Source organism: Festucalex cinctus, chromosome 18 (genome assembly GCF_051991245.1).
Source record: "Festucalex cinctus isolate MCC-2025b chromosome 18, RoL_Fcin_1.0, whole genome shotgun sequence".
Taxonomy (NCBI): domain Eukaryota; kingdom Metazoa; phylum Chordata; class Actinopteri; order Syngnathiformes; family Syngnathidae; genus Festucalex; species Festucalex cinctus.
The window spans coordinates 18,213,932-18,226,255 of record NC_135428.1 but is presented as its reverse complement, the minus strand read 5'-3'; the positions used below and the strand labels follow the sequence as shown (position 1 = coordinate 18,226,255).

General features: G+C 37.0%; 1 protein-coding gene across 2 annotated transcripts; it reads left to right on the top strand.

The window, feature by feature from the left end:
* The first annotated feature begins 482 nt into the window (after positions 1–482).
* slc35f2 (solute carrier family 35 member F2) lies at positions 483–11,990 on the top strand. Of its 2 annotated transcripts, none has more exons than XM_077505578.1 (9): positions 483–799; positions 1,525–1,625; positions 1,712–1,884; positions 2,395–2,522; positions 6,977–7,136; positions 7,220–7,376; positions 8,302–8,354; positions 9,597–9,751; positions 11,024–11,990. In XM_077505578.1, the coding sequence occupies exons 2-9, from the start codon at positions 1,537–1,539 to the stop codon at positions 11,219–11,221; spliced, it is 1,113 nt and encodes a 370-aa protein (XP_077361704.1). In that variant the 5' UTR covers positions 483–799; positions 1,525–1,536; the 3' UTR covers positions 11,222–11,990. The 2 variants fall into 2 exon arrangements, with proteins under 2 accessions (XP_077361704.1, XP_077361703.1); XM_077505577.1 differs by having other exon boundaries at positions 484–877.
* Positions 11,991–12,324: the final 334 nt, after the last annotated feature.

Here is a 12,324-nt window from a genome sequence, read left to right as displayed (position 1 = left end):
TTTAGTTTTGTATTTACTCATTACTGTGTATCTAATTATAATTGTTCTTGTATTTTTATTATTAGTAGTAGTATTTATTTATTTATTTATTTATTTATTTTTATCACTCCAAATGTTTTCACTTTATTGAATGGTGTGTTTTGACCAGATCATATGAGGTTGTTTTATTTATACTAATTTATCAATGATTTGTATTCTATCGGATTATTTAATTTTCTGTTTAGCAATTAATTTATCTTCAAATATATACGGTATTTTGACAAAGATGTATCAGATTTGTTTTGATTAATTTATGTAATATCTTCTTTCTTTATTTATTTATTTATTTATCATTTATTTATTTATTTATTTTGTTGTTGTTGTTTTTTTTCATTTATTTTTGTTTTTGTTACATTTTATTTTTGAGTTTGGCTGGTATCTTTTGAAACGGACGCCGAAATTTGACGCAAAGGAACCCAATTGGTCTGATTGGTCCATGCTAAAATGACGTAATTAGCACGCGTCACATCTTCTGAAACAGCCGAAGCAAAATAGGCGACTCCAATAAACTGTCGATCCGCCAAATTACACCGACGTAACGGTTATAAAGAGTCACATTAAAGTATGGCAAATTCTTACTGACTGCGGAGACAAGAATTGTCGCCGGTTGCAGTTTTCGTTCAAATGGGAGAAGTAGGAGGAGGGAAGTGTCCGCTTCCGGTGCGACAGCATGATAAGGCTCGGAAACGCGCTTGTCGGAGAGGAGGAGGCAGCAATGTGGACTGGCTTCTTCTAACATTCCCGAACTGAATACTATCGTGTGAGTGATTGGACTACAGTGAAATCTTGCTGTTTTATCATTTAAAGTGGCAAAGAGAAGTCTACTGATTAGCTCAAGGTAAGATTCGTTGTTGTCTGTTACTTCTGATTGCCATTGAGTCCTCTTTTGAATATCAACTTGGCCTGTCTAGTCAAGTCATCTTTTATTTATATAGTCCTTTCAGCCTTAGTTGTCACAAAGTGCTTCACAGAACATAAAACAAACATAACATAAAATATTAACAGCAATACAATACCATACAATCACGACAAACCAACATTATTTCCATACTACTTACATTTTGACGTTCGAAGCACTTATAGATGAAAGAGGAAGAGAACCAGTCTCCTTTCAGCAGCGCCAAAATCACAATAATTTTAATGTGAAACTATCATTTTACAGCAATCATTTTGGTGAGGTAAACCATGGGGCTATGTCTGGGGGAAAAAAATATGGAAGCAGGGTTAGGCACATTTAAATTTTATTGTATTTTTTATTTTATTTAATTTTGGACGTGTGTTGTACATGGGCTATCAGGAGCATTTGTCTCAAAGTACCCATGCAATGCAAGAATTCAAAACAAAATAACTTGGTATTCTTCATCAGTGGAGTCATTCACCATGGCAATTTCGGACAGTACAGGTAATTGGAAACATAAGACATACCAGTGTGACTTGTCATTCTCCCCTTAATTTTTCATTATTATTTTTTTTAAAATCTTATAGCCCTGACAAGCGATGGAGGCCCCAGCGGATGAGAAAATTTGTGGGAAATTGAGGCTGGCCTGCGGTCTGTACAATTACAAGCTGAGGGACGTCTTCACGTGGTGAGCGCTTGGAATGTGGGCCTGTTTTTGTTGGAACGTCATCTGAGGCAGCGGGCGTTGATCCTCTCACGTTCTCCCCTCTCCAGGGATTTGCTGAAGACCCTGGTCATGGGCCAGGTCTTGTCCCTGATGATCTGCGGCACGGCGGTGAGCTGCCAGTACCTGGCCAACGCCGGCGCCGAGACGCCCATGTTGCAGAGTTTCTTCAACTATGCCCTGCTGCTGCTCGCCTACACCACCGTCCTCTGCACCTACAAAGGTATACACCAGTTTAGCGCCACGCTAACTCGTAATGAGAAACACCCTAGACGGGCTTATGAAACACGAATAGCATTGGTGTTGCCGTGTTATAACGCTTTAAGCAATGGGTAAGTAGAAGAAGATGGATCAAATAAAAAAATGAGGAAAAAAAACAGTTTAATTTCTTTACCATCTATTTAAATTATTAGTCATTAATGTATGTTGTATAAAGTGGTATGTAGTAGAGTGCTATTTTCTTATAATTTTTTTTTAATTACAAACATTTTTTTGTTGGGGGCTGGAACGCATTAATGTCAACTCAATTCATTTCAATGGGGAAAGACAATTTGAGATAAAGTGTTTTTAGTTTTCAGGCTAATATTATCCACAATGTTGTGTGCATCCCCCACACTGCTCTCCAGAGATTGATACCATCCTGATGTTCTCCCACTCCCTCCTACACTTAACAATCCGTTTGGCCTGTGATAAGAATAGCAGCGCAAGTACGCCTTTTTGTGTGCGTCGACAGGGGAGCAAAACTTCCTGCAGGTGCTGAAGACCAAATGGTGGAAGTACCTGCTGATGGGTCTGGCTGACGTGGAGGCCAACTACACGGTCGTCAAGGCTTACCGTTACACCACGCTGACGAGCATCCAGGTGAGAGGCAAAAACAAGTACAGCATCGTCTCTTACGGTTAGTTTAGTGCGTCTGCCGCCTCTCAGCGTTGATTTTAACATGGTGGCTATTAGGATTAGGATATTAAGATTAGACGTGCTGCATACAGCTGATCGGCGCGCCTTCCCCCGTAATTATAACTTCGAAAAGATAAACAATTGTAGATTAGTGCACGTCTATCAGCTGTATGCAGTGCAAGGCGCAGTGATATGAACGAACAGAAAAATAGTACCCGGAGGTAATGTCGTCTGACCTTTTTGTAGGAGGCAGTTTTGTGCTGCAAATGTATCACTCTTTTGAACACAAATTGTTTTTAGAAGAAAAACACTTTCTTTCCGTGACCCCAGCCAACTTGCCGGACTAATTTCCTCTCGACCAAAACCGGACCAGAACTCATGTCACAGAACCCTGTCAGGGGTAAGTCACCACTGGAGGTGAGGACCAAAAATCAGAGCTATGCCTTTAATCTACCGATTATTTAAAACATTAAATTGCATAAATTATTTCCCTCTCATCCCTTTTCAATTTGTTGAACATTATAGTTTTTGTCAAGTACAAATTACGTTGTAAAATTCAAGCCTCTTTTATTTTTATTACTCATTTTCATTCTAAGCGTTAACCTTATCTTATAATCATATTTATTTATTTTTTTAAATCTTGTTTTATTTTCACAAGTCTTGGACTAACCTGGGACCTGTTTGCATCCTTCCATCTTGAGTAAAGAAATTTTTTGAATCCTTGAAATGTGAAATAGAAGTGGAAATTGACCAAATAAAACAGTAAGAAAGTGAAATAAGAATATATTAAATATAATACCAACTGAAAAAAATAATCAGAACAAATACTGGCTGTTCCTGCACGTTTTGGCCTCATATGGTGCATACATGGTGGACACACTTGTCATTGAATTCTATTAAAATAACTCACAGATTGAGAAGAATTTGTGCCTTTTGAGTAGTGTTTTCTTACCTGTGGGTATGTGGTTAGGGATGTAACAATATCCAAACATCACCATACGATATTATCACGATATGAAGGTCACAATATGATAATTATCACAATATTGTGGGGAGGTTGGTGATACAAAAAAGATCACAATATTGTTTAAAAAAAAAAACAACACACAATATTGTGATTTTGTGCATAAAAGCAATGCATATTAACAACCTACAATCTCTAATAACATTTAATTTAAAAAAAAAGTATATTATCATGGTTAATATTGAAGCACTTAATTGCTAATGCATGCACAGAGTTCCTCCACATATCACAAGCATATTACGTTCCCCTTCATCTAACCATTAGCGTGGATTTTAAACATAGAAGGGCTAAAACATGCCTTGTGAAAATTAAACTGCACTAAAAAACTAGCCACCAGAGGGTGCTAGAACTGCACAAATGGACATCAACCTGACTTTTTAAACAGACGTGCTGCTTTTAACTCTTTAAATCCCACGCATTTTCTGACAAGGTAACTCCAGAATCCCACCAGATTTCGCATAGTTTCACCCATTTTCAATGCTTATTAGAATATTGTGTGCTATGACTAAATAGACATGGTGGGTGTCGTTTGAAAGATTGGGTTCTCCTCTTTCATTAGAAAAAAAAGGTATGATTCTACCTTTTTCTGTACTTTAGTAATCATCATTTGAAAATGGCTTGATTTGACATAATTCAAGAATCTCGGGCAAAATAAGGAGAAAGAAGCTTTTTGTGAAATGATGCATTTTCTGCAAAACAGTGACTTTTACAGTAATATTTTTTTAGTTTTAGTGAGATCTCGAATATCTAAAGAGTCCTTGCCTTCCATAAAACATGAAAAAAAAATGAAAATGTGTTTTTGATAGCAAAATAAGGAATTATTTACATATCTGATAGCGTGTGTAAACAGCAATATTTTTACATTTCACAAACTATTTACAAAATGTTGATCATTTACAGAAGTGGTGTCAAACATACGGCCCGCGGGCCGGATCAGGCCCGCAAAGGTGTTTAATCCGGCCCGCGAGATGATTTTGTAAAGTCAAAAAATTAAATTGTAATGTTGGACTAATTAATCAGCCGTCGACAATCAAAACATAATAAATTTGTACATTCACAAGCAGTCCTGAGATGAGCAATGCAACTTGTACGGGGGAATCGTCCGGGATGTCATTATTTTACACACAACTTAAAGTTACGGTTTGTTAAAATATTATTATTATTATTATTATTATTATTATTATTAGATTATTTTATTTTTTTTTATCATAGACCGACATAAATGTGTTAAATATGACAAGGATTAACATCATACCCTCATTAGCTGCGCCCCGCAATGCATTCTGGGAACAATATATATGCAAAGCAGGTAGATTTAACACGTCCGGAACGTGTACCACCAAATTGTTGCCGCGTTCCATTTGCATTTGTGTTATTTTTCGGAACAATATGATGACAGTTCGTAATTTAGGGCTGGTCCACGAAAATCTGCGTATAAATGACGGACATCGTTTTTAAGTTATATATCGTTTTTTCCCGATGCGGCCCACTTGATAAAATATTTTTCTCGATGCGGCCCCTGAGCTAACATGAGTTTGACACCCCTGATTTACAGGAATGTTTGTGCATGTGTGTGGGCGTGCGTGTGCGTGCTCGTGTGTGCGTGCTCGTGCGTGCTCGTGCGTGCTCGTGCGTGTGCGCTATTTACGTACTATACAGGGAAATAACAGCAACATTTTCACATTTGATAAACTATTTACAAATTTGGGGTTATTTACAAAATATGCATGCATGAGTGGGTGCGTGGGTTTTGTTTTGAAACCCAATAGTGTCTTTTGTGTGATCGCGTGTGAAGCTTTCTTCTGTGTTCAGGGGGACACTGCAAGATGTTCACACGCTTGTGCCTCTGCAAGTGTTGTAGCTGCTTCTGTAAATTACAGAAAAATACTGTAAACAAGATGTAATTTTTATTATTGTTGCAAGGTATTGATGATTTTTTTTTTTTTTTTTACCTCTCGGTCGCACTACATGTGACTGCGAAGGGGCCATTTGTGTACGCTGCCCCAACTGTAATCGAATGTTGTGTAAAATGCGTTAGTTAGTACGAGGTTACAGACATTGCACATACAGTATACAGAAGCATGCCTGTGAATATTCTCATCCATCCAAGTCATTTCATCCCTGTCACATTCAATATACTGAACTAGTACAATTGTGATCACTCGATTTACAGAATGCTAAACGTTAGCTTACCTCCGGGGCTTCCAGAAGCTTTCGGGGATAAATCGCTGCTGCTGCTACATTTGCCACACTTAAATTGATCTGTTCAACTGGTGAAGGCGGCTCGAGTTCACCAAATTCGTCACGGATTCCTCGTCAGATGACGTGGACTAGTCAGAGATACGACGATGCAAACTTTCACTCCGTGTCTCAGAGAACGCCGGAGGCGGTGGCTTATGAAGTGGGCGCCCGTGACGTTTTTGTCGCTTTTCATACTCTCTTATGCAGAATCCGGCTCCTTGATCTTTCTATTCGTCATCTCTTGACCGATCGTGACAAACGCTCTGCTCAAAAGCGTGAGCTTTTGTTTTTAGCGGCCTCCGGTTAGCCGCCGTTAGCACTCGTCTTTTCTCCCCCAGCCACCGGCCCCCACCACTCCACAACACTCCGCCTTTACTAGGAAATCACATCCTTCTCGTCTAAAGAGACCATCACTGCCATCAAGAGGGCACAGTTCGTCACTACAGTGCTTCACGGGCTGAATACTCAGAGGGAAATTGCCAAAGAGTCTCATCCACCCATTCATTAAAAAAAAACATAGTTGACGAACTTTCTCGTCTGCGGGTGACGCCCACCGGGTGTCACGTGACGAACTTTCTCGTCCGCGGATTGTAAAGAGTTAATATCGTGACATGATGACGACGATATATTTTGTCAGTTCTAATATCACAATATCACAATATTGGCGTTAGTTATCGTTACATCCCTATATGTGGTCCCACAGCATTTTGTGTGTGAATGTTCGTTATTTGAAAGAAAAATACTCCCAAAGTCGATGCTAACTTCCCATTTGAATGGGATCCTCCCTTCGCTTTTAGAATTAGCGCTAGGCTAGCGATGTTTTAAAAACAAAGCATGTTTTGGATTTAAACATACAGTGGATGTAATTCTTATTGTTGTGTTTAGTTTGACAGTTAACTCCATCCAAGGTGTCTTTAAATAGCTTAAATGACGCTTAGGGACAACAGAATAACATACGCTACACATTTGCTTGTTGCTAACGCTACGCAAGCAAAATGGTGCATTCAGGGTACTTTCACAGCGTCTGAAAATTTGGCTTTCTTCTGTTGTAACGTTTTAAGGGGAAACCATTTGACCATTTGGCCCAATTGGTCGATTGTTTTGTTTAATTGTCCGGGCCCTACATTTTATATCAACCCCACTGTGTTTGCAGCTGCTGGACTGCTTTGTGATCCCGGCGCTGATGCTCATGTCCTGGTTCCTGCTGAAGACTCGCTACAGGCCGCTTCACTACATCGCCGTGACCGTGTGCCTGCTTGGCGTGGGCGCCATGGTGGGCGCCGACATCCTGGCCGGAAGAGACCAGGGATCTAGTAAGGAGGCCTCGGTCTTGGTCTTTCTGTCCTCTCCGTAGTCCGTTGAGCCGGCAACCTCTAGTAACGAACTGATTCCGCAGCCAGCGACGTCATGTTGGGCGACAGCTTGGTGCTGATCAGCGCCGTCCTCTACGCCGTGTCCAACATGTGCCAGGAGTTGACCGTGAAGAACCGCAGCCGGGTGGAGTTCTTGGGAATGATGGGATTCTTTGGGACGATTATCAGTGGGATTCAGCTGTGAGTTTTCCAACCTTAAAAACACCTCTGATTTTTTTTTTTTTTTTTTTTTTGGCGACATTCAGTGATTTACAACATACTGTACACAAAGGCACATTTAAATAATAGTGGAAAAAGTTTATTCATTCTGTACAGTGGGTGTTCTAGACCAAGCTCTTTTGCGAATAGTGAAACCCCACCAATAATCCCCACCCTTCATAAAGAGGGTTTGTAATTATGTATAGCTGCCACAAGATGTCAGCAGAGAACTTAAGACTGAGGGGACCATAAAACACCAACACCATGCATCTAGCATGTAAGCACGTTACATAAACTGTATTCACTAGTTCAATAATTCAACACAAACTAAACACATTCACATGAGGCTTATCAATAATATTATCTAGCATACTAGCATTAATGACAGGCTAGCCCAAACAGATGTGACATCACGCACCATACACATATAAGTCATTAATATATAATAATAAATAGTTTCAGCAAAGTAGACTACAGTGTTAATTTGTAAAAATAATTTTCAGCTTTTAGTTTCACTTCTGACTTTGCGCGAGTTCTAGACAAGAAGTCATACCTTTACAGCAAATGTACATGATTTTCGTGAATAATGGAGGTCAGATATAAATAAAGAAGTGGTATTTCCACCTAGTGGTGATTTATGGGTATTGCTGCAATTGACAAAGTTGGCCTTTACGTCAGCATCTGTTTGCCTAATTTGCATATGTAATTTATATTCTGTTGACTATTACAAGACTTATGTCATAAGTTTAATTACCAGTACTTTATTTTATTAACAATAATTTTATTAGAAAAAGAAAAGCACTTGTAAAATAATACATTTGAAATTATTTTATGTCGTAATTATATGATTATATCGATGTACTTTAATTAATGTCCTCATACTGAAAATGTTCTCCTTTGCTTGCAGATCCGCGCTAGAAATTAGTGCAGTCAAGAAAATTGAGTGGAAGTTTCACATTGGTGAGTTAAACTCTCTGTCTTACGTATATGAAAATCCCCCGAACCCTGTGATTCTCAATGATGATGATTCTATGATTGTTGTTGTTGTGGTGTTTTTTTATTTTTTATTTAGCTACAATTTTTAGTTGATATTCATGTGCTACATTAACCATTAAAAAAAATTACTATGAGTGCAGTGATAAGGGCGGCTTACAACATTGGTGTCCAAACTACGGCCCGTGGGCCATTTGCGGCCCGCCGTCCACTTTTTAGTGGCCCGCGACATTTGCTAAAAATGGCATTTGACTCAGTTCAAATAAAATAAAAACAAAAATGTTTGGAGATGGTCAAAGTAAGAAGGGAGGGTGTCTAAAAACACAGGTGCTATTAAAGGTTATTTTAGTTAACTAAAACTAACGAATTATCAAAGAAAAAATAAACTAAAACAAAAACAAAGATGCTTTTTAAAAAAGAAAACTAACTGGAACTACATTTTATGTTTACAAAACTAACTAAAATAAAACTATAATAATAACAAAAATGTCCTTCGGTTTAGTCTTTGGTAATTAATTTAATGCATGAGCCTTTGGGGATGATTTTAAATGTGATTTTTAGTAGATTTTTTGTCTTTTTTTTTATTTATTTTTTTTTTATATAAACCGGAATAATGACGTTGCGCCAATGGTGTTTTTTTTTTTTAATATTGCGCACAAGTAATACACATTAAAAAAAAAAAAACTAAAACGAATACTGAAACTCACTAAACTAAAACTAAGCATTTATTAAAGAACTAAAATTATTTTTTTTTTAAACTAACAGAACCACCCTGAAAAAGAATTAAAACAAATTAAATTAAAAAAAATAAAACTCAAAACAAAATAAAAATTAAATTGAAAAATTCCAAAACTATAATAACCCTACTGCCATATTACAAATAAATTGGTTTATATACCGTAGTATTTTTCTAAATATGCAAAAGCACAAATAAATTATATGTACAATTTTTAGGACTAAACACAATTTCTCTTCTCTTATGTGGCCCTTGCGTCCTTCTGATTTTCTGTATGTGGTCCTCAAATGAAAAAGTTTGGACACCCCTGGCTTACAATAAATAAATAAAAAAAAACTCATTAATCATGAACACTTTACTGTGGTTCAATGGTCATGACATTGGACTGTGGAGAGATTGGTGTCAAAAGTTTGAGAATGGCTTGAGTCTATCTAACCCATCTCTGGTGTTGTTGGTTTTTTTGTGTGGCACAGCTCTGCTGTTTATCCTCTACGTGCTGTGCATGTTCGCACTCTACAGCTTCATGCCAGTGGTGGTGAAGAGGACAAGCGCCACTGCCGTCAACCTGTCACTGCTCACCGCTGACCTCTTCAGCCTCTTCTGTGGCCTCTTCCTCTTCCACTACACAGTACGGGGGAAAAAAAAAAAAAAGTTTATATTTCCTTGCTCATATATTTTCTGTAGCGTCGGTCCTCGGGCTGTGGGTGAGCTGCAGCCTGTCTTGGCTACGACAGGTGAAATTTGTGAACTGCCAGCACACGAAAAGTTGACATCTGCAATAAAAAGGGTTTGTAACTGTGCATAGATGCCACAAGATGGCGGCAAAGCACTGACTCCATGCATCTAGCATGTACACAGCCAGAATGTATGACGACGTATTAGTACCACGTGTGATTTATTAAATTTTTTCCCAGGGGGTGGGGTGGAGGTTGGTAATATCCTGAGAAAAACGGTTGCAAATTTGCCACTTTATGAAGTCACAAATTTTCCACTTTATAAAGTCGCAAATTTGCCACTTTACAAAGCCGCAAATTTTCCAAAATTTTTCTTGCAAATTTACGACTTTATAAAGTCACAAATTTCCCCCAAAAAATTTACTGCAAAAGTACTTTATAAAGTGGCAAATTTACAATTTTTTTTCTCACAAATTTGATAGTCGCAAATTTACGATTTTTCTCTCAAATTTACGATTTTATAAAGTCGCAAATTTGCCACTTTATACACTCACAAATTTGCCACTTTATAAATCCGAAATTTTTTTTTTCTTTAAAATTTACGATTTTATAAAGTGGCAAATTTGCACTTTTTTTTCTCACAAAATTATGATTTTATAAAGTCGCCAATTAGCCACATTATAAACTCACATATTTGCCACTTTATAAATCCACAAATTGAAAAAAAAAATTCTTGCAAATTTATGAGTTTATGTCACAAATTTACAAAAAAAAATTCTTACAAATTTGCAACTTTATGAAGTGGCAAATTTGCGCCTTTATAAAGGCGCAAATGTACAATTTTTTTTCTCACAAATTTACGATTTTATAGAGTTAAAATTTGCCACTTTAAAGTGCCAAATTTGTATGGTTTTTGTCTCGGAATATTGCAAAAATATATACCTATACGTGGCACGAATACACCGTCGTAAGAATGCTAATTTAAATAACAAATTTGCACAAACTGATGTGAACTTGCACATGGGTAAAAAAATATGTCCTAGTGCTTAACACTATTTTTAAGTTCACCTTTTAGTATTTCAGCATAAATGTTTAGGAATACAGTTAAATTGTAGCAAATAACGGTGGATAGGCTAAAAAAGGAAGACAAATATAATATTAAGGGACGCATGACTTTAATCACAACTTTTGTTTTTTTAAAACTGACATACAATTTTTGTTTCCAGTTCTCAGCGCTGTACATCATGGCCTTCATCCTCATCATGGCGGGCTTTGTCACGTTCAACGCCGTGCCCACCTACTCTGCTCAGCCCGAGCCCGAGTTGGCTGACTCTTCGGACCAGGAGGCCCGGAGCTCCTCGGACCGCCTGCTGCCGGCTGACAGAAACGGGCAAAGTAACCTGACACTAGTTTCTGCGCTATGACCACAGAAGAGGATGGAAAAAAAAAAAAAAAAGTCTTTCTGTTCTAAGAAAAGCATCTCAACTGTTGTCTTCCATTATGCTGTTACAAAAACAAGAACATGTTTACGTTCATTTAGAAAACGTGATTGATTATTTTTCATGTTACTGCTACTAACTAACGTGGTGCTTGCTTCTTGTTGGGCATTCACACTTCAAAGACTATTTATGATCCAGAATTGCTCCTTTCTGCTGCTAGACATTTTATAAGCACTGATTTGATATTTTCTGCTCAATCGTAATGCAGTTCTGCAGTGCTTCATTACTATGCCGTCTTGTTTTTAATATTCCTTTTTCAAAACAGGCCAAATCCAAAAATGTTATACTGACTGACCAAACAATCACTTGCAAAAAAAAAATAGCTGTTTCCCCACACAGTTGTAATTTTAAGGTTTTTTTTTTGGGTTTTTGTTTTTTTACATTTTTTATTTGAAGGTAATATTTTGCCAATGTATTTACAATGATGTCAATAAGCGGGACATAAATTATCAACTTAAGTCAACTTTATTTTATTTATTTATTTAATCATAAATGCTGCCTATTGTTTGCCCAAAATTGTGGATTATTTACTGTTTATGTAATTTTTTTTTCCACAAGTGCCACCTGCTCATCTCAAGTGTTTTATTTCATACTTGACTTTTCTATATTGTTTTTCCGTCATCTTATTCAATTCATTGTAAATTTTCAATGTCAATTTTTATGTTATTACAGAAAAATATAATATTTAACTAAGTCTGCTGTATCTTGCAGTGAAAGTTTTGTCTACTTAAACGTTATGTCGGATTTTTTTCACACACTTGTCATTTGGTTTAGCTTTTAATTTATTTTTTAGATTTGAATGAAATCATGTCGAAAAGTCAATTTTCTTCTTAGTACTAATTGCCAAATGCAGGACGAATATTGACTTATTTTAATATTTTAGTGTTTGACTAAGCACAAATATTTTATATGGAAAATTCTAACATAAATACTGTCTAAACTTGTTTTTGATTTTTTTTTTCTTTTTTTTTTAACCAAAGCAAGTATTATTAAGCAATATTTTTGTGTCAGTATTTTATACGAAATTG

Bases quoted from the DNA above. Each gene is read 5' to 3' on its own strand.
- slc35f2 (XM_077505578.1), top strand. From the start codon at position 1,537: ATGGAGGCCCCAGCGGATGAGAAAATTTGTGGGAAATTGAGGCTGGCC. The intron at 7,377-8,301 runs GTGAGTTTTCCA...CTTTGCTTGCAG, and splicing joins ATTATCAGTGGGATTCAGCT to ATCCGCGCTAGAAATTAGTG. The intron at 9,752-11,023 runs GTACGGGGGAAA...TTTTGTTTCCAG, and splicing joins TCTTCCTCTTCCACTACACA to TTCTCAGCGCTGTACATCAT.